This window comes from Pezoporus occidentalis, unplaced genomic scaffold (assembly GCF_034315485.1).
Source record: "Pezoporus occidentalis ecotype Australia unplaced genomic scaffold, CSIRO_AGI_Poc_V1 ctg819, whole genome shotgun sequence".
Classification (NCBI taxonomy): Eukaryota; Metazoa; Chordata; class Aves; order Psittaciformes; family Psittacidae; genus Pezoporus; species Pezoporus occidentalis.
In genome coordinates this window covers 2,518-28,042 of record NW_026916180.1, presented here as the reverse complement: position 1 = coordinate 28,042, position 25,525 = coordinate 2,518, and the positions used below count along the sequence as shown (strand labels likewise).

Below are 25,525 nucleotides of genomic sequence, written 5' to 3'. Positions count from 1 at the left end.
TTCCCATAGCAACGCCCCCGCTCCCTCCCATTGGCTCCCCTTTCCCCACCCCCGTCTCCAAGCCTCCCTTCCCATTGGCTCCTCTCTCCCCACCCCCGTTGCTAAGCAACGCCCCGCTCCCTCCCATTGGCTCCCGTTTCCCCGCCCCCGTTGCTAAGCAACGCCCCGCTCCCTCCCATTGGCTCCCGTTTCCCCGCCCCTTGGTTCCCATAGCAACCCCCCGCGCCCTCCCATTGGCTCCGCTCTCCCCTCCCCTTGGTTCCCATAGCAACGCCCCGCGCCCTCCCATTGGCTCCCCTCTCCCCACCCCCGTTGCTAAGCAACGCTCCGCGCCCTCCCATTGGCCCCCGTTTCCCCTCCCCTTGGTTCCCATAGCAACGCCCCACGCCCTCCCATTGGCTCCCCTTTCCCGCCCCTTGGTTCCCATAGCAACGCCCCGCGCCCTCCCATTGGCTCCCCTCTCCCCACCCCCGTCCCCATAGCAACGCCCCGCTCCCTCCCATTGGCTCCCCTTTCCCCGCCCCTTGGTTCCCATAGCAACGCCCCGCGCCCTCCCATTGGCTCCGCTCTCCCCACCCCCGTCTCCAAGCCTCCCTTCCCATTGGCTCCGCTCTCCCCACCCCCGTTGCTAAGCAACGCTCCGCGCCCTCCCATTGGCCCCCGTTTCCCCGCCCCTTGGTTCCCATAGCAACGCTCCGCGCCCTCCCATTGACTCCTCTCTTCCCACCCCCGTTCCCATAGCAACGCCCCGCGCCCTCCCCTTGGCTCCCCTTTCCCCACCCCCGTTGCTAAGCAACGCTCCGCGCCCTCCCATTGGCCCCCGTTTCCCCGCCCCTTGGTTCCCATAGCAACGCCCCGCGCCCTCCCATTGGCCCCCGTTTCCTATCCCCGGTTCCCATAGCAACGCCCCGCGCCCTCCCCTTGGCTCCGCTGTCCCCACCCCCCGTTCCCATAGCAACGCCCCGCGCCCTCCCATTGGCTCCGCTTTCCCCACCCCCGTCCCCATAGCAACGCTCCGCGCCCTCCCATTGGCCCCCGTCTCCCCTCCTTTTGGTTCCCATAGCAACGCCCCGCGCCCTCCCATTGGCTCCCCTTTCCCCGCCCCTTGGTTCCCATAGCAACGCCCCGCGCCCTCCCATTGGCTCCTCTCTTCCCACCCCCGTTGCTAAGCAACGCCCCGCTCCCTCCCATTGGCCCCCGTTTCCCCTCCCCTTGGTTCCCATAGCAACGCCCCGCTCCCTCCCATTGGCTCCGCTTTCCCCACCCCCCGTTACCATTGCAAAGGCCCCGCGCCCTCCCATTGGCTCCGCTCTCCCCACCCCCGTTCCCATAGCAACGCTCCGCTCCCTCCCATTGGCTCCCCTTTCCCCTCCCCTTGGTTCCCATAGCAACGCTCCGCGCCCTCTCATTGGCTCCGCTCTCCCCTCCCCGGTTCCCATAGCAACGCCCCGCGCCCTCCCATTGGCTCCCGTTTCCCCGCCCCCGTTCCCATAGCAACGCCCCGCGCCCTCCCATTGGCTCCCCTCTCCCCACCCCCGTTCCCATAGCAACGCCCCGCTCCCTCCCATTGGCTCCGCTCTCCCCACCCCCGTTCCCATAGCAACGCCCCGCGCCCTCCCATTGGCTCCGCTCTCCCCACCCCCGTTGCTAAGCAACGCCCCGCTCCCTCCCATTGGCTCCCGTTTCCCCGCCCCCGTTCCCATAGCAACGCCCCGCTCCCTCCCATTGGCTCCGCTCTCCCCACCCCCGTCTCCATAGCAACGCCCCGCGCCCTCCCATTGGCCCCCGTTTCCCCGCCCCTTGGTTCCCATAGCAACGCCCCGCTCCCTCCCATTGGCTCCTCTCTCCCCACCCCCGTTCCCATAGCAACCCTCCTCCCATTGGCCCTCCCTCGGCCGTGCGCGCTGACGTCACCACGCCGCCTCCCCTATATAAGCCGCCGCTTCCCTCAGCGCTAGGCGGGAGACCGGCGCGGCGCCATGGAGGGGAGGTGAGGCCCTCGCGCGCATGCGCGCAGCTGTGGGCGGGCTTAACGGTGTGGCTCGACCAATGGGAAGCCAGGAAGGCGTGCGGGGAGCCAATCAGAACGCGTTGGGGGTGAATTGAGGCCTGGTCTTTGTCGTAGTTACGAGGCCTGCTCGGAGGCCGCGGCCTGGCTCCGGGCCCGCTTGAAGCAGGCGCCGCTCGTGGGCCTCGTGTGCGGCTCCGGCCTGGGGGCTTTGGGGCAGGAGCTGCGGGATCCGCAGAGCTTCGATTACGGAGACATCCCCCATTTCCCCCGCAGCACCGGTACGGGGGGGCTATGGGGCGGATATGGGGGTCAATGGGGGTCTATGGGGTGTCTGTGGTGGTTTATGGGGGTCTATGGGGTGTCTATGGGGGTCTATGGGGTGTCTATGGGGGTCTATGGGGTGTCTATGGGGTCCTTATAGGGCTCTGTGGGTCCCTATGGGGGGCTATGGGGTGTCTATGGGGGGTCTATGGGGTGTTTATGGGTGTCTATGGGGTGTCTGTAGGGCTCTATGGGTCTTTGGGGTGTTTATGGGGGGCTGTGGGGTGTCTATGGGGTCTCTATGGGTGTCTATGGGGGTCTATGGGTGTCTATGGGGGGCTCTATGGGGTGTCTGTGGGGGTCTATATGGGGGTCAATGGGTGTCTATAGGGCTCTATGGGGGTCTGTGGGGGGTCTATGGGGTCTATATGGGGATCACTGGGTGTCTATGGGGGTCTATGGGGTGTCTATGGGGCTCTATGGGGGTCTATGGGGGGCTCTATGGGGGTCTATGGGGTCTATGGGGTGTCTATGGGTGTCTATGGGGGGGCTATGGGGGGGCTATGGGGGGCTATTGGGGTCTATGGGGTGTCTATGGGGGTCTATGGGTGTCTATGGGGTGTCTATGGGGGGGCTATGGGGGTCTATGGGGGTCTATGGGGGGGTATGGGGGTCTATGGGGGTCTATGGGGGTCTATGGGGGTCTATGGGGGTCTATGGGGTCTATGGGGGGTCTGTGGGGGCTCTATGGGGGTCTATGGGGGTCTATGGGGTGTCTATGGGGTCCTATGGGGGGGGGATCTATGGGGGGTCTATGGGGGGCTATGGGGTGTCTATGGGGTCTCTATGGGGGTCTATGGGGTCTCATGGGGTCTCTATGGGGGGTCTATGGGGTGTCTATGGGGTGTCTATGGGGTCTCTATGGGGGGTCTATGGGGTGTCTATAGGGCTCTATGGGGGTCTATGGGGTCTTTGGGGTGTCTATGGGGGTCTATGGGGTGTCTGTAGGGCTCTATGGGTCTTTGGGGGGTCTATGGGGGTCTGTGGGGTGTCTCTGGGGTTCTATGGGGTGTCTATAAGGCTCTATGGGGGGCTGTGAGGGTTCTATGGGGTGTCTATAGGGTTCTATGGGGGTCTGTGGGGTCTATGGGGGGTCTATGGGGTGTCTATGGGGGGGGCTATGGGGGGGGTCTGTGGGGGGTCTATGGGGGTGTCTATGGGGTGTCTATGGGGGGCTATGGGGTCGCTATGGGGGGCTGTGGGGGGATATGGGGCTCTATGGGGGGATATGGGGGTCTATGGGGCTCTATGGGGGGTCTATGGGTGTCTATGGGGGTCTATGGGGGGCTATGGGGTGTCTATAGGATGTCTGTTGGGTGCTATGGGGGGTCTATGGTGGATTATGGGGGGGGTCTGTGTGGGATTATAGGGGTCTATAGGGTCTCTTTGGGGTTTTTTATGGGTCTATGGGGTTTTACAAGGGGTCTTTGGGGGTCTGTGGGTGTCTATGGGGTGTCTATAGGGCTCTATGGGGGGTCTATGGGGTTTCTATGGGGGTCTGTGGGGGTCTATAGGGTTTCTATGGGGCTTTATGGGGCTTCTATGGGGATATGTGGGGTTCTGTGGGGTCTCTATGGGGTTCCATGGGGGTCTATGTAGCTCTATGGTACTCTATGAAGTGGCTATGGGGGTCAGTGGGGCTTCTATGGGGTCTCTATGGGTCCCTATGGGGTCCCTATGGGTCCCTATGGGTCTCTATGGGTCCCCATGGGGTCTCTATGGGTCCCTATGGGTCCCTATGGGTCTCTATGGGGTCTCTATGGGTCTCTATGGGGTCTCTATGGGTCCCTATGGGTCTCTATGGGTCCCTATGGGTCCCTATGGGTCTCTATGGGTCTCTATGGGTCTCTATGGGTCCCTATGGGTCTCTATGGGTCTCTATGGGTCTCTATGGGTCCCTATGGGTCCCTATGGGTCCCTATGGGTCTCTATGGGTCTCTATGGGTCTCTATGGGTCCCTATGGGGTCTCTATGGGTCTCTATGGGGTCTCTATGGGTCTCTATGGGTCTCTATGGGTCTCTATGGGTCTCTATGGGTCTCTATGGGTCCCTATGGGTCCCTATGGGTCTCTATGGGTCTCTATGGGTCCCTATGGGGTCTCTATGGGTCTCTATGGGGTCTCTATGGGTCTCTATGGGTCTCTATGGGTCTCTATGGGGTCCCTATGGGTCTCTATGGGTCTCTATGGGTCTCTATGGGGTCCCTATGGGTCTCTATGGGTCTCTATGGGGTCTCTATGGGTCTCTATGGGTCTCTATGGGGTCTCTATGGGGTCTCTATGGGGTCTCTATGGGTCTCTATGGGTCTCTATGGGTCTCTATGGGTCTCTATGGGTCCCTATGGGTCTGACCCCCCCCTCAGTTCAAGGCCACGCCGGGCGCCTCCTGGTGGGGACCCTGGGGGGCTGCCCCTGTGCGGTGCTGCAGGGCCGCTTCCACCTCTATGAGGGCTACAGCCCCGCCCAGGTGAGCCCCACACTTGGGGGTCCAGCCCCATAGATGTGGGTCCCAGCCCCATAGATGTGGGTCCCTGCCCCATAGATGTGGGTCCCAGCCCCATAGATGGGGGTCCCAGCCCCATAGATGGGGGTCCCAGCCCCATAGATGTGGGTCCCAGCCCCATAGATGTGGGTCCCAGCCCCATAGATGCGGGTCCCAGCCCCATATATATGGGTCCCAGACCCATAGATGTGGGTCCCAGCCTCATACGTGTGGGTCCTGCCCCATAGATGGGGGTCCCAGCCCCATAGATGTCCCAGCCCCATAGTCCTGCCCCATAGATTGGGTCCCAGCCCCATAGATGTGGGTCCCAGCCCCATAGCTGGGGGTCCCAGCCCCATAGATCCAACCTGGGTCCCAGCCCCATAGATCCAGCCCCATCCCAGCCCCATAGCTCCAGCCCCATTCCCAGCCCCATAGCTCCAATGTGTGTCCTCCCAGCCCCATAGATCCAACCTCCAGCCCCATAGTCCCATAGCCCCATGTCCCACCTCCAGCCCCATAGATGTCCCATCCCAGCCCCATAGATTCCAGGTAGCAGCCCCATAGATGTTGGGTCCCAGCCCCATAGATGTGGGTCCCAGCCCCATAGATTCGGGTCCCAGCCCCATAGATGGGGGTCCCAGCCCCATAGATGTGGGTCCTGCCCCATAGATTCAGGTCCCAGCCCCATAGATGTGGGTCCTGCCCCATAGATGTGGGTACAGGCCCATAGATTCCGGTCTGAGCCCCATAGATGTGGGTCCCAGCCCCATAGATGTGGGTCCTGCCCCATAGATGTGGGTCTGACCCCCTCCTGCCCCATAGATGTGGGTCTGACCCCCTCCTGCCCCATAGATGTGGGTCCAGCCCCATAGCTCCAACCTCAGCCCCATAGAGCCTCAGCCCCATAGCATGTGGTTGGCCTCCCAGCCCCATAGCTCCAACCTCCAGCCCCATAGATCCCATTCCCAGCCCCATAGATCCAACCTCCAGCCCCATAGCTCCCATTCCCAGCCCCATAGCTCCAACCTCCAGCCCCATAGCTCCAACCTCCAGCCCCATAGCTCCAACCTCCAGCCCCATAGATCCAACCTCCAGCCCCATAGATCCAACCTCCAGCCCCATAGATCCAACCTCCAGCCCCATAGCTCCCATTGCCAGCCCCATAGCTCCAACCTCCAGCCCCATAGCTCCCATTGCCAGCCCCATAGCTCCAGCCCCATAGCTCCCATTCCCAGCCCCATAGCTCCCATTCCCAGCCCCATAGATCCAACCTCCAGCCCCATAGCTCCAACCTCCAGCCCCATAGATCCAACCTCCAGCCCCATAGCTCCCATTCCCAGCCCCATAGATCCAACCTCCAGCCCCATAGCTCCCATTCCCAGCCCCATAGCTGCGGTGCCGCGCAGGTGGCGCTGCCCCATAGCTCCCATTCAGCCCCATAGCCCTGCTCCCATTCCCAGCCCCATAGATCCAACCTCCAGCCCCATAGATCCCATTCCCAGCCCCATAGCTCCCATTCCCAGCCCCATAGATCCAACCTCCAGCCCCATAGATCCAACCTCCAGCCCCATAGCTCCCATTCCCAGCCCCATAGCTCCCATTCCCAGCCCCATAGATCCAACCTCCAGCCCCATAGCTCCCATTCCCAGCCCCATAGATCCAACCTCCAGCCCCATAGATCCAACCTCCAGCCCCATAGATCCAACCTCCAGCCCCATAGATCCAACCTCCAGCCCCATAGATCCAACCTCCAGCCCCATAGATCCAATTCCCAGCCCCATAGCTCCCATTGCCAGCCCCATAGCTGCGGTGCCGCGCAGGTGGCGCTGCCCGTGCGCACTCTGGCCCTGCTCGGGGCCCACACCGTGGTCCTCACCAACGCCGCCGGGAGCCTGCGAGCGGGGCTGGAACCGGGGCAGCTCCTGGTGCTTCGGGATCACATCGATGTGCCCGGCATGGCGGGAAAGAGCCCCATGGCGGGACCCAATGACCCCAGGTGGCGGGAAATTGGGGGAGGTGGCGGGAAATGTAGAGGAAGTGGCGGGAAATGGGGGGGTGGTGGCGGGAAATATAGAGGAAGTGGCGGGAAAACACCAGGAGTGGTGGGAAATGGGGTGGGAGTGTGGCAAATGGGGGGTGTTGGCGGGAAAACAGCCGGTGGGAGCGGGAAATATAGGGGAAGTGGCGGGAAATTGGGGGGGTGGTGGGAAATGGGGTGGGAGTGTGGGAAATGGGGGGGTGGTGGGAAAAGATGGGATTGTGGCGAGAAATATGGGGAGGTGGTGGGAAATTGGAGGGGTGGCAGGAAAAGATGGGGTTGTGGCGGGAAATATGGGGAGGTGGCGGGAAATTGGAGGGGTGGCAGGAAATTGGGGGAGGTGGAGGGAAATTGGGTGGGAGTGCGGGAAATGGGGGGTGGTGGCGGGAAATATAGAGGAAGTGGTGGGAAATGGGGTGGGAGTGCGGGAAATGTAGAGGAGGTGGCGGGAAAACACCTGGGGTGGGAGTGTGGGAAATGGGGGGTGGTGGTGGGAAATGTAGAGAAATATAGAGGAAGTGGCGGGAAATATAGGGGGAAGTGGCGGGAAATGGGGTGGGAGTGCGGGAAATGGGGTGGGAGTGTGGGAAATGGGGGTGGTGGCGGGAAATTGGGGGAGGTGGGGGGAAATATAGAGGAAGTGGTGGGAAATGGGGAGGGAGTGCGGGAAATGGGGGTGGTGGCGGGAAATATAGAGGAAGTGGCGGGAAATGTAGGGGTGGCGGGAAATTGGGTGGGAGTGCGGGAAATAGGGGTGTTGGCGGGAAATATAGGGGAAGTGGCGGGAAATTGGGGGTGGTGGCGGGAAATGGGGGGTGTTGGCAGGAAAAGATGGGGTTGTGGCGGGAAATATGGGGAGGTGGCGGGAAATTGGGGGGGTGGTGGCGGGAAATTGGGGGAGGAAGTGGCGGGAAATGGGGTGGGAGTGCGGGAAATGGGGTTGGTGGCGGGAAATATAGAGGAAGTGGTGGGAAATTGGGGGGTGGTGGCGGGAAATGGGGTGGGAGTGCGGGAAATGGGAGGGGTGGCGGGAAATGTAAGTGTGGTGGCGGGAAATATAGAGGAAGTGGTGGGAAATGGGGTGGGAGTGCGGGAAATGGGGGGTGGTGGCGGGAAAAGTTGGGGTTGTGGCAGGAAATATGGGGAGGTGGCGGGAAAATACATGGGGGTGGCAGGAAATATAGAGGAAGTGGCGGGAAATTGGGGGGTGGTGGGAAATGGGGGGTGGTGGCAGGAAATATAGAGGAGGTGGCGGGAAATGGGGGAGAGGGCAGGAAATGGGGAGGGAGTGTGGGAAATTGGGGGGGTGGCAGGAAATGGGGGGTGGTGGTGGGAAAACACCCGGGGTTGGAGGGAAATATAGAGGAAGTGGCGGGAAATTGGGGGGGTGGCGGGAAATGGGGAGGGAGTGCGGGAAATGGGGGGTGGTGGCGGGAAATAGAGGGGAAGTGGCGGGAAAATAGAGGAAGTGGCGGGAAATGGGGAGGGAGTGCGGGAAATGTAGAGGAAGTGGCGGGAAATTGGAGGGGTGGCGGGAAAACACCCAGGGTGGCGGGAAATGGGGAGGGAGTGCGGGAAATGGGGGGTGGTGGCGGGAAATGTAGGGGTGGCGGGAAATATAGAGGAAGTGGTGGGAAATTGGGGGAGGTGGCGGGAAATGGGGTGAGAGTGCGGGAAATGGGGGGTGGTGGCGGGAAAACAGCCAGTGGGGGTGGGAAATATAGGGGAAGTGGTGGGAAATTGGGAGGGAGTGTGTGAAATGCGGGGTGGTGGCGGGAAATGTAGAGGAGGTGGCAGGGAATACAGAGGTGGTGGCGGGAAATGGCGGGTGGTGGCGGGAAATATAGAGGAAGTGGCGGGAAATTGGGGGGGTGGCGGGAAATGGGAGTGGGAGTGCAGGAAATGTAGGGGTGGTGGCGGGAAAACACCCGGGGTGGTGGGAAATATAGAGAAGGTGGCGGGAAATGAGGGGTGGTGGCGGGAAATATAGGGGAGGTGGTGGGAAATGGGGGGGGAGTGTGGGAAATGGGGGGGTGGTGGGAAAAGATGGGATTGTGGCGGGAAATATGGGGTGGTAGCGGGAAATATAGGAGAGATGGCGGGAAATTAGGGGCTGGTGGCGGGAAAACACCCAGGGTGGCGGGAAAACACGGGATTGTGGTGGGAAATGGGGGGAACCCACCGATTTTGGGGTGAAAAGGGGCATTTTTGGGGTGAAAAAGGCCGATTTTGGTGTAAAAAGGATCAAAAACATCGATTTTGGGGTGAAAAAGGGTTGAAAAAGTTGATTTGGGGGCAAAAAAAGTCGATTTTGGGGAAAAAAGGGTCAAAAAGATCGATTTTGGAGTAAAAAAGGCTGATTTTGGGGCGAAAAAAGGCCGATTTTGGGGTAAAATGGGTCAAAAAGATCGATTTTGGGGTGAAAAAGGGTCCAAAAGATCGATTTTGGAGTAAAAAAGGGTGAAAAAGATCGATTTTGGGGTGAAAAAGGCCGATTTTGGGGTAAAAAATGGTGAAAAAGATCGATTTTGGGGTAAAAAAGGGTGAAAAAGATCGATTTTGGGGTGAAAAAGGCCGATTTTGGGGTAAAAAAGGATGAAAAAGATCGATTTTGGGGTGAAAAAGGCCGATTTTGGGGTAAAAAAGGTCAAAAAGATCGATTTTGGGGTGAAAAAGGCCGATTTTGGGGTAAAAGGTGAAAAAGATCGATTTTGGGGCGAAAAAGGCTGATTTTGGGGAAAAAAGGTTCAGATCGATTTTGGGGTGAAAAAGGCCAATTTTGGGGTAAAAAGGGTCAAAAAGATCGATTTTCGGGTGAAAAAGGCCGCTTTTGGGGTAAAAAGGGTCCAAAAGATCGATTTGGGGGTGAAAAAGGCTGATTTTGGGGTAAAAAAGGGTCCAAAAGATCGATTTTGGGGCGAAAAAGGCTGATTTTGGGGAAAAAAGGGTCCAAAAGATCAATTTTGGGGTTAAAAAGGGTGAAAAAGATCGATTTTGGGGTGAAAAAGGCCGATTTTGGGGTAAAAAAGGGTGAAAAAGATCGATTTTGGGGTGAAAAAGGCTGATTTTGGGGTAAAAAAGGCTGATTTGGGGTGAAAAAGGGTCCAAAAGATCGATTTTGGGGTGAAAAAGGGTGAAAAAGATCGATTTTGGGGTGAAAAAGGGTGAAAAAGATCGATTTTGGGGTGAAAAAGGCCGCTTTTGGGGTGAAAAAGGGTGAAAAAGATCGATTTTGGGCTGAAAAAGGCCGATTTTGGGGTAAAAGATGGTGAAAATGATCGATTTTGGGGTGAAAAAGGCTGATTTTGGGGTAAAAAGGGTCAAAAAGATCGATTTTGGGGTGAAAAAGGCCGATTTTGGGGTAAAAAATGGTGGAAAAGATCGATTTTGGGGTAAAAAGGGTCAAAAAGATCGATTTTGGGGTGAAAAAGGCCGATGTGGGGGTAAAAAATGGTGAAAAAGATCGATTTTGGGGTGAAAAAGGGTGAAAAAGATTGATTTTGGGGTGAAAAAGGCCGATTTTGGGGTAAAAAATGGTGAAAAAGATCGATTTTGGGGTGAAAAAGGCCGATTTTGGGATAAAAAGGGTCCAAAAGATCGATTTTGGGGTAAAAAAGGCCGATTTTGGGGTAAAAAAGGGTGAAAAAGATCTATTTTGGGGTGAAAAAGGCCGATTTTGGGGTAAAAAAGGTCAAAAAGATCGATTTTGGGGTGAAAAAGGGTGAAAAAGATCGATTTTGGGGTGAAAAAGGCCGATTTTGGGGTAAAAAGGGTCCAAAAGATCGATTTTGGGGTGAAAAAGGGTGAAAAAGATCGATTTTGGGGCGAAAAAGGCCGATTTTGGGGAAATAAGGGTCCAAAAGATCAATTTTGGGGTGAAAAAGGCCGATTTTGGGGTAAAAAAGGTCAAAAAGATCGATTTTGGAGTAAAAAAAGGTGAAAAAGATCGATTTTGGGGTGAAAAAGGTTGATTTTCGGGTAAAAAGGATCAAAAAGATCAATTTTGGGGTGAAAAAGGCTGATTTGGGGTGAAAAAAGGTCAAAAATCGATTTTGGGGTGAAAAAGGCCGATTTTGGGGTAAAAAAGGGTGAAAAAGATCGATTTTGGCGCGAAAAAGGCCGATTTTGGGGAAAGAAAGGGTCCAAAAGATCGATTTTGGGGTGAAAAAGGCCGATTTTGGGGTAAAAAAGGCCGATTTGGGGGTAAAAAGGGTCCAAAAGATCGATTTTGGGGTGAAAAAGGCCGATTTTGGGGTAAAAAGGGTGAAAAAGATCGATTTTGGGGTGAAAAAGGCCGATTTTGGGGTAAAAAAGGGTGAAAAAGATCAATTTTGGGGGGAAAAAGGCCGTTTTTGGGCTGAAAAAGGGCGTTTTTTGGGGCCAGGTTCGGCCCCCGCTTCCCGGTGATGGCCGGCGCTTATGACCCCGCCCTCCGGCGCCTCGCTCTGGCGCTGGCCCCGCCCCCTCTGCGCGCGCGCTCCGGCGTCTACTGCGGCGTGGGGGGGCCCTGCTATGAGACCCCCGCCGAGTGCGCGCTACTGCGCATGCTCGGGGGCGACGCGGTCGGTGAGTGCCGGGGGGGGGGGAACATGCTAAGGACACGTTAAGGACATGCTAAGGGGGAGCAAACATGTTAAGGACATGCTAAGGGGGGACAAACATGCTAAGGACATGTTAAGGACATGTTAAGGGGGGACAAACATGCTAAGGACATGTTAAGGACACGTTAAGGGGGGACAAACATGTTAAGGACATGCTAAGGACATGTTAAGGGGGGACAAAGATGCTAAGGACATGTTAAGGACATGCTAAGGGGGGGACAAACATGTTAAGGACATGCTAAGGGGGAGCAAACATGTTAAGGACACGTTAAGGACATGCTAAGGAGGGGGCCGAACATGTTAAGGACATGCTAAAGGGGGGACAAAGATGCTAAGGACACGTTAAGGGGGACAAACATGCTAAGGACACGTTAAGGACAGGCTAAGGGGGGACAAACATGCTAAGGACATGTTAAGGACATGCTAAGGGGCGGTAAACATGTTAAGGACATGCTAAGGGGGACAAACATGTTAAGGACATGCTAAGGGGGGGACGAACATGTTAAGGACACGCTAAGGGGGGACAAACATGCTAAGGACATGCTAAGGAGGGACAAACATGTTAAGGATATGGTAAAGGGGGGACAAACATGCTAAGGACATGTTAAGGGCATGTTAAGGGGGGACAAACATGCTAAGGACACGTTAAGGGGGACAAACATGTTAAGGACAGGCTAAGGGGACAAACATGCTAAGGACATGTTAAGGACACGCTAAGGGGGGACAAACATGTTAAGGACAGGCTAAAGGGGGGACAAACATGCTAAGAACACATTAAGGGGAGGTAAACATGCTAAGGACATGCTAAGGGGGGACAAACATGTTAAGGACATGCTAAGGGGGGGTAAACATGCTAAGGACATGCTAAGGGGGGACAAACATGTTAAGGACACGCTAAGGACACGTTAAGGACACGTTAAGGGGGGACAAACATGTTAAGGACAGGCCAAGGGGGGTAAACATGTTAAGGACATGCTAAGGGGGGTAAACATGCTAAGGACACGTTAAGGGGGGACGAACATGTTAAGGACATGCTAAAGGGGGGACAAACATGCTAAGGACACGTTAAGGACATGCTAAGGGGGGATGAACATGTTAAGGACATGCTAAAGGGGGGTAAACATGCTAAGGACACGTTAAGGACATGCTAAGGGGGGACAAACATGTTAAGGACAGGCTAAGGGCGGGACAAACATGCTAAGGACACATTAAGGGAAGGTAAACATGCTAAGGACACGCTAAGGGGGACAAACATGTTAAGAGGGGACAAACATATTAAGGACATGCTAAGGGGGGACAAACATGTTAAGGACACGCTAAAAGGGGACAAACATTTTAAGGACATGCTAAAGGGGTAAACATGTTAAGGACATGCTAAGGGGGTAAACATGCTAAGAACACGCTAAGGACAAACATGTTAAGGACACATTAAGGGGACAAACATGTTAAGGACATGCTAAGGGCGGGACAAACGTTAAGGACATGCTAAGTTAAGGGGGGACAAACATGCTAAGGACACATTAAGGGGAGGTAAACATGCTAAGGACACGCTAAGGGGGGACAAACATGTTAAGGACACATTAAGGGGACAAACATGTTAAGGACATGCTAAAGGGGGGACAAACATGCTAAGGACACAGGGGGGAAAAACATGTTAAGGACAGGCTAAGGGCGGGACAAACATGCTAAGGACACGCTAAGGGGGGACAAACATGTTAAGGACAGGCTAAGGGCAGGACAAACATGTTAAGGACATGCTAAAGGGGGGACAAAGATGCTAAGGACATGCTAAGGGGGGGACAAACATGCTAAGGACACGCTAAGGGGGGACAAATGTTAAGGACATGCTAAGGGGGGACAAACATGCTAAGGACATGTTAAGGGCATGCTAATGGGGGACAAACATGCTAAGGACATGCTAAGGGGGGTAAACATGCTAAGGACACGCTGGGGGGGACAAACATGTTAAGGACATGCTAAGGGGGGTAAACATGCTAAGGACACATTAAGGGGGACAAACATGTTGAAGACATGCTAAGGACACGTGAAGGGAGACACGTTAAGGACATGCTAAGGGGGGTTATAGGGGGTTAAACATGCTAAGGACACATTAAGGACATGCTAAGGGGGGTTATGGGGGTAAGCATGGTAAGGACACATTAAGGACATGCTAAGGGGGTTGCGGGGAGTAAACACATTAAGGACATGCTAAGGGGGCTTATGGGGGGTAAACATGCTAAGGACACGCTAAGGGGGGTTATAGGGGGAAACATGCTAAGGACATGCTAAGGGGGGGTTATAGGGGGTAAACATGCTAAAGACACGCTAAGGGGGTTATAGGGGGTAAACATGCTAAGGACATGCTAAGGGGGGTTATGGGGGGTAAACATGCTAAGAACATGTTAAGGACATGCTAAGGGGGTAAAAGGGGGGCAAACACGTTAAGGATGGGGCAAACACGCTAAGGACACGCTAAGCATGGGGGCAAACATGCTAAGGGCACTTTACGGGGCCTTAAACACGCAAAGGTGACAAACACGCTATGATCACATGACAAGCGCACTAACCCCTTCAACACGCTAAGAACACGCTAAGCCCTCATTCCCTCCCTTTTAAGTCCCTTTCCTTGCCTTTCAACCCCTTGGAAGTGCCGTTTCTCCCCTTCGCGTGTTCTTAGCATGTCCTTAGCATGTTCTTAGCATGTTCTTAGCATGTTACCGCCCCGCAGGCATGAGCACGGTGGCGGAGGCAGCGGCGGCGCGCCACTGCGGCCTGCGGGTGCTGGGGCTGTCGCTCATCACCAACGCGGCTGCAACACAGGAAGAGGAAGAGGAGGAAGAGCCGGAACACGCTAAGAACACGGGAGAACACGCTAAGGCCACGGGAGAACACGCTAAGGCCATGGGGCACGAGGAGGTGCTGGAGGCGGCGCAGGCCGGGGCCCGGCACCTGGCTCAGCTGCTGGTGGCGTTGGCGCCGCGCTTGCAACACATTTAGGACACGCTAAGGACACGCTAAGGACACGCTAAGGACATGTTAAGGACACGTGAAGGACACGAGGTTGGGTGCGGGTGGTGGCGCCATGGAGGAGTTCGGCTGTGGGGGTTCGAGCCCGTGTTAGTCCCATGTTGATTCCATGTTGATTCCATGTTGATCCCATGTTAATCCCATGTTAATCCCATGTTGATTCCATGTAGTTGATGGGGCTCAGTTGGTTCGATCCCATGTTGATCCCATGTTGATTCCATGTAGGTGATGAGGCTCAATGGTTTCTATCCCATGTTATTCCCATGTTAATCCCATGTTGATTCCATGTAATTGATGGGACTCAATGGTTTCTATCCCATGTTATTCCTATGTTCTTCCCATGTTGATTCCATGTAGGTGATAGGGCTCAGTGGGTTCTATCCCATGTTATTCCCATGTTGATTCCATGTAGGTGATGGGGCTCAATGGGTTCTATCCCATGTTAATCCTATGTTCTTCCCATGTTATTCCCATGTTGATTCCATGTAGTTGATAGGGCTCGGTGGGTTTGATCCCATGTTATTCCTATGTTCTTCCCATGTTGATCCCATGTTCTTCCCATGTTGATTCCATGTAGGTGATGAGGCTCAATGGTTTCTATCCCATGTTATTCCTATGTTCTTCCCATGTTGATTCCATGTAGGTGATGGGGCTCAATGGTTTCTATCCCATGTTATTCCCATGTTGATTCCATGTAGTTGATGGGGCTCAATGGTTTCTATCCCATGTTATTCCCATGTTAATCCCATGTTGATTCCATGTAGGTTATAGAGCTCAATGGTTTCTATCCCATGTTATTCCTATGTTCTTCCCATGTTGATTCTATGTTAATCCCATGTTGATTCCATGTTCTTCCCATGTCATTCTTGTGTCATTCCTATGCCATTCCTATGTCATTCCCATGTTCTTCCCATGTTACTCCCATGTCATTCCCATGTTAATCCCATGTTGATTCCATGTTCTTCCCATGTTACTCCCATGTTCTTCCCCTGAGAAGCCCATTATTGCCATGACAATCCCATGTACTTCCTGTGAAGATCCAGTGTTATTCTTGTGATATTCCCATGACATTCCCATGACATTCCCATGACATTCCTGTGCCATTCCCATGTTATTCCCATGTCATTCGCATGTTATTCCCATGAGATTCCCATTTTCTTCCTATGACATTCCCATGTCATTCCCATGTTCTTCCCGTGTCATTCCCATGCCATTCCCATGTCATTCCTATGACATTGCCACATTCTTCCCGTGCCATTCCCATGTCATTCCCATGTTCTTCCCATGAGAATCCCATGTTCTTCCTGTGTCATTCCCATGTCATTCCCATGTTATTCCCATGAGAATCCCACGACATTCCCATGTTCTTCCCATGCCACTCCCATGTCATTCCCATGTTCTTCCCATGTTATTCCCGTGTCCTTCCCATGTCATTCCCGTGTCCTTCCCATGTCATTCCCGTGTCATTCCCATGTCATTCCCATGTTCTTCCTATGACATTCCCATGTTCTTCCCGTGTCATTCCCATGTCATTCCTGTGTCCTTCCCACGTTCTTCCCATGTCATTCCCACGTCATCCCCATGCCATTCCCATGTTCTTCCTATGTTACTCCCATGTTCTTCCTGTGTCATTCCCATGAGAATCCCATGAGAATCCCATGTTATTCCTGTGTCATTCCCATGTTACTCCCATGTCCTTCCCATGCCATTCCCATGTTATTCCCATGAGAATCCCATGTCCTTCCCATGTCATTCCCATGTTCTTCCCATGTCATTCCCACGTCATTCCCATGCCATTCCCATGTCATTCCTATGACATTCCCACATTCTTCCCGTGCCATTCCCATGTTCTTCCCATGTTACTCCCATGTTCTTCCCGTGCCATTCCCATGTTCTTCCCATGTTACTCCCATGTTCTTCCCGTGTCATTCCCATGACATTCCCATGTTATTCCCATGACAATCCCACGACATTCCCATGTTCTTCCCATGCCATTCCCATGTCATTCCAATGTTATTCCCATGAGAATCCCATGTCATTCCCATGTTCTTCCCATGCCATTCCTATGTCCTTCCCATGTTATTCCCACATCATTCCCATGTTCTTCCCATGTCATTCCTATGACATTCCCACATTCTTCCCGTGCCATTCCCATGTTATCCCATGTCATCCCATGTTATCCCATGTCATTCCCATGTTCTTCCCATGTTACTCCCGTGTCATTCCCAGGTTATTCCCATGAGAATCCCATGTTCTTCCCATGTCCTTCCCGTGTCATTCCCATGTTCTTCCCGTGACATTCCCATGTCCTTCCCATGTCCTTCCCATGTCCTTCCCATGTCATTCCCGTGTCATTCCCATGTCATTCCCATGTCCTTCCTATGACATTCCCATGTTCTTCCCGTGTCATTCCCATGTCATTCCTGTGTCCTTCCCATGTTCTTCCCATGTCATTCCCATGTTCTTCCCATGTTATTCCCACATCATTCCCATGTCATTCTGACGTCATTCCCACGCCATTCCCACGTGATCCCCCCGCCGTTCCCACGCCATTCCCCCCCCCCCCATTGATTAAAGCCTTTCCTAACCCGCCACCCCTGATTGGTCCGTTCCACTCCACCCCCCCCTTTTCCCTTTACCATATATGGCAATGGAGTGGGTGGGGTTATTTATAGCCCCTCCCATGAGCCTTTGCGAGCCCAGGGGGCGGAGCCTATGGAGGGGGCGGGGCCTCAGAGGGCCAAAGGCACCTGAAGGTGGCAGGTACCGGCCATGGGGGTCACCCCCCCCCGGGTCACGTGGGGTCACGTGGGGTCACGTGGGGTCCATCCCATAATAACCCCCCCCCCCGCCCCATAGCGCTCAATGATGGAGGCCGCGCCCCCCCCCATGGAGGGCAAGGTAAAGGGGGGGGGGGTTGGTTTTGGGGTGAAAAAGGGGGGTTTTGGGTGCGGAAATGACGTCTTGGAGGGGGAAATGGTGGGGTTGGGGCAGGAAATGATGTTTTTGGGGAAAAAATGGTGGTTTTGGGACAGGAAGTGACGTTTTGGGGAGGAAATGGTGGTTTGGGGGGGGAAACGGCGTTTTTGGGGTAAAAAAGGCGTTTTGGGGGGGAAATGACGATTTTTGGGGGAAACGACAGTTTTGGGGTGAAAATGAGGTGTTTTGGGGGCGGAAATGACGATATTTGGGGGAAACGGCGGTTTTGGGGTGAAAACAGCGTTTTTTGGGAGGGAAATGGTGGTTTTGGGAGGGGAAACGGCGTTTGTGGGGCGGAAATGACGTTTTTGGGGCGGAAACGGTGGTTTTGGGGTGAAAACGGCGTTTTTGGGGGGGGAAATGGTGGTTTTGGGGCCGGAAATGACGTTTCTTGGGGTAAAACGGTGGTTTTGGGGTGAAAACGGCGTTTTTGGGGGGGAAATGGTGGGTTTTGGGGCCGGAAATGACGTTTTGGGGAGGAAAACGGCGGTTTTGGGGTGAAAACGGCGTTTTTTGGGGGGGGAAACGGCGTTTGTGGGGCGGAAATGACGTTTTTGGGGCGGAAACGGCGGTTTTGGGGTGAAAACGGCGTTTTTTGGGGGGGAAATGGTGGTTTTGGGGCGGAAATGACGTTTTTGGGGAGGGAAATGACGTTTTTGGTGTGAAAATGGTGGTTTTTGGAAGGAAAAAGGCGTTTTGGGGAGGGAAATGACGTTTTTGGGGTGAAAATGGTGGTTTTGGGGGAAAATGGTGGTTTTTGGACAGGGAAATGACGTGTTTTAGGGGGAAATGCCGTTTCGGGGGGGGGGGAAACGGCGTTTTTGGGGTGAAAATAACGTTTTGGGGGGGAAATGGTGGTTTTGGGGAGGGAAACGGCGTTTTTGGGGTCAAAATGACGGGTTTGGGGGGAGAAACGGCCGTTTTGGGGTTAAAATGGAGGGGTTTGGGGGTGAAAACGACTTTTTTGGGGTGAAAATGGCTTTTTTGGGGGGGAAACGGCGTTTTTGGGAGGAAAAACAGCGTTTTAAGGTGGAAATGGGTGTTTTGGGGAGAAACACAGTGTTTTAAGGTGGAAATGAGCGTTTTTGGGGGGGAAATGGGCGTTTTAAGGGAGGAAAATGGCGTTTTAAGGTGGAAATGGGCGTTTTGGGGAGAAAAACATCGTTTTAAGGTGGAAATGAGCGTTTTTGGGGGTGAAAACAGCGTTTTGGGGGTGAAAACACAGTTTTAAGGTGGAAATGGGTGTTTTGGGGTGAAAACGGCGTTTTAAGGTGGAAATGAGCTTTTTTGGGGTGAATATGGCGTTTTGGGGGTAAAAACACGGTTTTAAGGTGGAAATCGGCTGTTTTGGGTTAAAACCAGCGTTTTAAGGTGGAAATGAGCGTTTTTTGGGGTGAAAACGGCGTTTTGCGGGTGAAAACACGGGTTTAAGGTGGAAATCGGCCGTTTTGGGTTAAAACCAGCGTTTTAAGGTGGAAATGAGCGTTTTTGGGGTGAAAACGGCGTTTTAAGGGAGGAAAATGGTGTTTTAAGGTGGAAATGGGCGTTTTGGGGAGAAAAACATCGTTTTAAGGTGGAAATGGGCGTTTTTGGGGGTGAAAACACGGTTTTAAGGTGAAAATGGGCCGTTTTGGGTTAAAACCAGCGTTTTAAGGTGGAAATGAGCGGTTTTGGGGGGGGAAATGGGCGTTTTAAGGGAGGAAAACAGCGTTTTAAGGTGGAAATGGGTGTTTTGGGGAGAAAAACATCGTTTTAAGGTGAAAATGAGCGTTTTTGGGGTGAAAACGGCGTTTTAAGGGAGGAAAATGGTGTTTTAAGGTGGAAATGGGCGTTTTGGGGGGGGAAACATCGTTTTAAGGTGGAAATGGGCGGTTTTGGGGGTGAAAACGGCGTTTTGGGAGTGAAAACACGGTTTTAAGGTGGAAATCGGCCGTTTTGGGTTAAAACCAGCGTTTTAAGGTGGAAATGAGCGTTTTTGGGGGGGGAAATGGGCGTTTTAAGGGAGGAAAAGGACGTTTTAAGGTGGAAATGGGCTTTTTGGGGAGAAAACCACGGTTTTAAGGTGGAAATCGGCTGTTTTGGGTTAAAACCAGCGTTTTAAGGTGGAAATGAGCGTTTTTGGGGGGGGAAATGGGCGTTTTAAGGGAGGAAAAGGACGTTTTAAGGTGGAAATGGGCGTTTTGGGGAGAAAAACAGCGTTTTAAGGTGGAAATGAGCGTTTTTTGGGGGTGAAAACGGCGTTTTGGGGGTGAAAACATCGTTTTAAGGTGGAAATCAGCCGTTTTGGGTTAAAATCAGCAGTTTAAGGTGGAAATGAGCGGTTTTTTTGGGGGGAAATGGGTGTTTTAAGGGGGAAACGGTCGTTTTGGGGTGAAAAACGGGGGTTTTGGGGGGGGAAAGGGGGTGTTTGAAGGTAGAAACGGCGATTTTGGGGCTGGAAACGGGGGTTTTGGGGTGAAAAATAGGGTTTTAGGGGTCAAAAAGAGCGTTTTTGGGGGAGAAAAGGCGTTTCAGGGGCGTTTTGGGGCGAAAAAAGGCGATTTTGGGGCAGAAAAGGGGCGTTTCCGGCGGAAGGGGAGGGGCTTAGGGGGAAAGGGGCGGGGTTTGAGGCGTTGGGAAGCGTTTTGGGGTGTTTTGGGGCATTTTGGGGGGTTTTGGGGTTGATTTTTGCTGATTTTGTGTGTTTTTTGATTTTTGGGGGGGGATTTTGTGGTTTTGGGGCGTTTTTGGGGTGTTTTGGGCGTTTTTAGGCTGCTTTGGGGGAATTTTGGGGTGATTTTCAGGGGTTTTGTAATTTTGAGGGTTTTTTTGTCATTTTTTGTGTGGTTTTTGGTGTTACGGGATTTTTGGGGTGAATTTGAGTGGTTTGGGGTATTTTTTACCAATTTTGCGTGATTTTTAGCGTTTGGGGTGATTTGGGGGTGATTTTCAGGGATTTTGGGTGTTTTTTACCATTTTTGCTTTTTTTTTGGCGTTTTGGGTAAGTTTGGGGTGATTTTCAGGGATTTAGGGAGTTTTTCGCCATTTTTGTGGGGTTTTGGCATTTTGAGTGATTTTTTGGGTGATTTTCAGGGAATTTGGGAGTTTTTCACCATTTTTGTGGGGTTTTGGCATTTTGAGTGATTTTTGGGTGAATTTTAAGTTATTTTGGGTGGTTTTCGGGGTTTTGAGTGATTTGGGGGTGATTTTCAGGGATTTTGGGTGGTTTTCGCCATTTTTGGGGAGATTTTTGGCGTTTTGATGCGTTTGTCCTCTGTTTTGCTGTGATTTATTGCATTTTTGGGGCGATTTGCCCTGATTTTGGGTGTTTTGGGGCATTTTGGGGTGGTTTGGGTCGATTTTTTGCCCTTTTTGGGTGTTTTTTACCATTTTGGGGGATTTTTTGTGTGTTTTTTCGTGTTAGGGGATTTTTGGGGGTGATTTTCAGTGATTTTGGTTGTTTTTCGCCATTTTTTGGCGGTATTTTTTGCATTTTGACTAATTTTGGGTTGAATTTTCAGTTATTTTTGGTGTTTTTTAGCGTTTTGAGTGATTTTGTGGCGATTTTGGGGGATTTTTGGTGTTTTTTGCCATTTTTTGTTGTGGTTTTCGGTGTTTTGAGTGATTTTGGAGTGAATTTTAAGTTATTTTGGGGTGTTTTTTTGGCGTTTTGAGTGATTTTGGGCTGATTTCCAGGTATTTTTGGTGGTTTTTGCCATTTTTTGGTGATTTTCGGCGTTTTGAGTGAATTTTAAGTTGTTTTGGGTTCATTTTAACGGATTTTGGGTGTTTTTCGCCGTTTTTTGGGTGTTTTTTGCCCTTTTGACACGTTTCTCCTCAGTTTTGCTGTGATTTATTGCGTTTTGGGGGCGATTTGCTGTGGTTTTTGGGTGGTTTGGGTTGATTTTTTGCCCTTTTTGGATGTTCTTTACCATTCTGGGGTATTTTTGGGTGATTTTCAGTGATTTTGGGTCGATTTTTTGCCCTTTTTGGCTATTTTTTACCATTCTGGGGTATTTTGGGGCGATTTTCATGGACTTTGGGTCTTTTTTTTGCCATTTTTTGGTGTTTTTTACCATTCTGGGGTATTTTTGGGTGATTTTAAGGGATTTTGGGTCGATTTTTTGCCCTTTTTGGGTGTTTTTTACCATTCTGGGGTATTTTGGTGCGATTTCCATGGATTTTGGGTCGATTTTTTGCGTTTTGGGGGTGTTTTTTACCATTCTGAGGTATTTTGGGGCGATTTCCATGGATTTTGGGTCGATTTTTTGCCCTGTTTGGGTGTTTTTTACCATTCTGGGGTATTTTGGGGTGATTTTCATGGATTTTGAGTCGATTTTTTGCCCTTTTTTGCTGTTTTTTACCATTCTGGGGGATTTTGGTGCGATTTCCATGGATTTTGGTTTTTTTTTGCCTTTTTAGGGTGTTTTTTACCATTCTGGGGGATTTTGGTGCGATTTCCATGGATTTTGGGTCGATTTTTTGCGTTTTTTGGGTGTTTTTTACCATTCTGGGGGATTTTTGGGGCCATTTGGGGGGGTTTTGGGGCCCTTCCTGCCCCATTTCACCCCCCCACACACACTTTGTTCCTCCCCACCAGCAGGGGGCGCTGTTGGAGACCCCCTATGGGCCCGTGTCCGTGTCTATGGTGGGGACCCCCCGGCCCGGGCACCCGGCGATCCTCACCTTCCCCGATGTGGGGCACACGAGTGAGTGCGGGACCCATAGAGACCCATAGGGACCCATAGAGACCCACAGAGAGCCATAGGGACCCCATAGAGACCCATAGGGACCCATAGAGACCCATAGAGACCCCATTGGGACCCATAGAGACCCCATAGGGACCCCATAGAGACCCCATAGGGACCCATAGGGACCCATAGAGACCCCATAGAGACCCCATAGAGAGACCCCATAGAGACCCATAGAGACCCATAGAGACCCCATTGGGACCCATAGAGACCCATAGAGACCCCATTGGGACCCATAGAGACCCATAGGGACCCATAGAGACCCCATTGGGACCCATAGGGACCCATAGAGACCCATAGAGACCCCATAGGGACCCATAGAGACCCATAGAGACCCCATAGGGACCCATAGAGACCCATAGAGACCCCATAGGGACCCATAGAGACCCATAGAGACCCATAGGGACCCATAGAGACCCATAGAGACCCCATAGAGATCCCTAGGGACCCATAGAGACTCCATAGAGACCCATAGAGACCCATAGAGACCCATAGAGATCCATAGGGACCCATAGAGACCCCACAGAGATCCCATAGAGACCCATAGAGACCTCATAGACCCATAGAGACCCATAGGGACCCCTAGAGACCCCATAGAGACCCCACAGGGACCCATATAGACCCCATAGGGACCCATGGAGACCCTGTAGGGACCCCATAGAGATCCATAGAGACCCATAGAGTTCCCATAGAGACCCCCTAGGGACCTATACAGACCTCATAGGGACCCATAGAAACCCCATAGAGACCCATAGAGACCCATAGGGACCCCATAGAGCCCCCATAGAGACCCATAGAGACCCCATCTGGACCCATTGAGACCCATAGACCCATAGGGACACATAGATACCATAGGGACCCATAGAGACACCATAGAGACCCCATAGGGACCCATAGAGACACCATAGGGACCCATAGATCCCATTGACCACTTGGCCCCCACTGACCCCCATTGTGCCCCATAGGCCCCACTGACTCTATCAGGACGCACTGTGCCCCATAGCCCCCATTGTGTCCCACTGACACCTATTGAGACCCATTGTAACCCACTGACCCCATTGACCCAGTTGAGCCCCATTGACACCCATTGAGCCCCATTGTGCCCCACTGTGCCCCATTGACCCCCACTGTGCCCCATTGACAACCGTAGGGAGCCGTTGACCCTATTGACACCCATTGTGCCCCATTGACACCCATTGACCCCACTGACCCCCATTGTGCCCCATTGACACCCATTGTGCCCCATTGACACCCATTGTGCCCCATTGACACCCATTGACCCCATTGACCCCCATTGGCCCCATTGACGCCCATTGACTCCCATTAACCCTATTGACACCCATAGCACCCCGTTAACCCTATTGGCCCCATTGACCCCCATTGACCCCACTGACACCCATAGCGCCCCATTGACAGTCTATGACTCCATTGACCCCCATTGAGTCCTATTGATTCCAATTGACCCTATTGACCCCCATTGACCCCCATTGACTCCCATAGCGTCCCATTGACCCTATTAACCCCCACTGTCACCCACTGTACCCCATTGACTCCCATTGACCCCCATTGACCCTATTGACTCCCATTGACCCCATTGACACCCATAGCGTCCCATTGACCCTATTGACCCCCACTGGCCCCATTGACTCCCATTGAGCCCCATTGGCCCCACTGACACCCATTGACCCCATTGACTCCCATTGATCCCCATTGACTCCCATTGACTCCCATTGACCCCCATTGACCCCCATTGCCCCCCATTGCCCCATTGACTCCCATTGACCCCCGTTGACCCCATAGCATCCCATTGACCCCTATTGACTCCCCTTGACTCCCCTTGACCCCCATTGCCCCCCATTGCCCCCCATTGACTCCCATTGCCCCCATTGACCCCCATTGACCCCCATTGACTCCCATTGACTCCCATTGACCCATTTGCCCCCCATTGACTCCCTTTGACTCCCATTGCCCCCCATTGCCCCCCATTGACTCCCATTGCCCCCCATTGACTCCCATTGCCCCTATTGACCCCCATTGACTCCCATTGACCCCTATTGACTCCCATTGCCCCCCATTGACTCCCATTGACCCCCATTGACCCCCATTGACCCCCATTGAATCCCATTGACCCCCATTGACTCCATTGACCCCCATTGACCCCCATTGACCCCCATTGACTCCATTGACCCCCATTGACCCCCATTGACTCCCATTGACCCCCATTGACTCCCATTGACTCCCATTGACTCCCATTGACTCCCATTGACTCCCATTGACTCCCATTGCCCCCCATTGACCCCCATTGACACCCATTGACCCCCATTGACCCCATAGCATCCCATTGACCCCCATTGACTCCCATTGCCCCCCATTGACTCCCACTGACCCCCATTGACCCCCATTGACTCCCATTGACCCCCATTGCCCCCCATTGACTCCCATTGCCCCCATTGCCCCCATTGCCCCCATTGACCCCATTGACTCCCATTGACTCCCACTGACTCCCATTGACTCCCATTGACTCCCATTGCCCCCATTGACTCCCATTGCCCCCCATTGGCTCCCATTGCCCCCCATTGACTCCCATTGCCCCCCATTGACTCCCATTGACTCCCATTGCCCCCCATTGACCCCATAGCGCCCCATAGCGCCCCACATCCGCCCCTTTCCCCCAGGCTCCTCGTGTTTCGGGCCCCTCTTCGCGCACGAGGAGATGCGGGACCTGCTCCGGAGCTTCCTGGTGCTGCACCTGGAGCCGCCGGGCATGGAGGCGGGGGCGGCGGCCTACCCCCCCGGGTGCGTGCCCCACGGCGACCCATGGAGACCCATTGAGCCCCATTGAGCCCCATTGAGACCCATTGACACCCATTGACCCCCATTGAGCCCTATTGACACCCATTGACCCTATTGAGCCCTATTGACACCCATTGAACCCCATTGAGCCCCATTGACACCCATTGACCCTATTGACACCCATTGAGCCCCATTGAGCCCCATTGAGCCCCATTGAGCCCTATTGACACCCATTGACCCTATTGACACCATTGAGCCCCATTGAGCCCTATTGACACCGTTGAGCCCCATTGAGCCCTATTGACAACCAATGACCCCACTGAGCCCCATTGAGCCCCATTGAGCCCCATTGACACCCATTGACCCCCATTGAGCCCCATTGACCCTATTGACACCCATTGAGCCCCATTGAGCCCATTGAGCCCTATTGACAACCAATGACCCCACTGAGCCCCATTGAGACCTATTGACCCTATTGAGCCCTATTGAAACCCATTGACCCTATTGACACCATTGACACCCATTGAGCCCCATTGAGCCC

The 25,525-nt window shown here is 53.3% G+C and overlaps 3 protein-coding genes across 4 annotated transcripts; all 3 read left to right on the top strand.

The window, feature by feature from the left end:
- The first annotated feature begins 1,977 nt into the window (after positions 1-1,977).
- LOC134156093 (purine nucleoside phosphorylase-like) lies at positions 1,978-14,496 on the top strand. Its single transcript, XM_062603879.1, has 6 exons — positions 1,978-1,990; positions 2,126-2,289; positions 4,695-4,798; positions 6,637-6,812; positions 11,239-11,420; positions 14,184-14,496. The coding sequence occupies exons 1-6, from the start codon at positions 1,980-1,982 to the stop codon at positions 14,450-14,452; spliced, it is 906 nt and encodes a 301-aa protein (XP_062459863.1). The 5' UTR covers positions 1,978-1,979; the 3' UTR covers positions 14,453-14,496.
- LOC134156092 (shematrin-like protein 2) lies at positions 2,355-4,682 on the top strand. The gene is given in 6 exon segments (XM_062603877.1): positions 2,355-2,427; positions 2,710-2,762; positions 2,765-3,178; positions 3,220-3,290; positions 3,712-3,927; positions 3,968-4,682. Coding segments are annotated over 6 exon segments (1,542 nt in total).
- Positions 14,497-17,201: 2,705 nt separating the features above from the next.
- On the top strand, positions 17,202-25,048 carry LOC134156091 (protein NDRG2-like). 2 transcript variants are annotated; one of them, XM_062603876.1, is made up of 4 exons: positions 17,202-17,245; positions 17,342-17,383; positions 22,044-22,149; positions 24,867-25,048. In XM_062603876.1, exons 2-4 carry the CDS (start codon positions 17,348-17,350, stop codon positions 25,031-25,033), a joined length of 309 nt encoding a protein of 102 aa, XP_062459860.1. In that variant the 5' UTR covers positions 17,202-17,245; positions 17,342-17,347; the 3' UTR covers positions 25,034-25,048. The 2 variants fall into 2 exon arrangements, with proteins under 2 accessions (XP_062459860.1, XP_062459859.1); XM_062603875.1 differs by having other exon boundaries at positions 17,210-17,245; positions 22,041-22,149.
- The last annotated feature ends 477 nt before the right edge of the window (positions 25,049-25,525 follow it).

Excerpts from the sequence above, each read along its gene's own strand:
- LOC134156093 (XM_062603879.1), top strand. Across the intron at positions 2,290-4,694 it reads CCATTTCCCCCGCAGCACCG|TTCAAGGCCACGCCGGGCGC; the intron begins GTACGGGGGGGC and ends CCCCCCCCTCAG. Across the intron at positions 4,799-6,636 it reads AGGGCTACAGCCCCGCCCAG|GTGGCGCTGCCCGTGCGCAC; the intron begins GTGAGCCCCACA and ends GGTGCCGCGCAG.
- LOC134156091 (XM_062603875.1), top strand. The coding sequence starts at position 17,348 with ATGATGGAGGCCGCGCCCCCCCCCATGGAGGGCAAG. Across the intron at positions 17,384-22,040 it reads CCCCCCCCATGGAGGGCAAG|CAGGGGGCGCTGTTGGAGAC; the intron begins GTAAAGGGGGGG and ends CCTCCCCACCAG. Across the intron at positions 22,150-24,866 it reads CCCCGATGTGGGGCACACGA|GCTCCTCGTGTTTCGGGCCC; the intron begins GTGAGTGCGGGA and ends CCTTTCCCCCAG.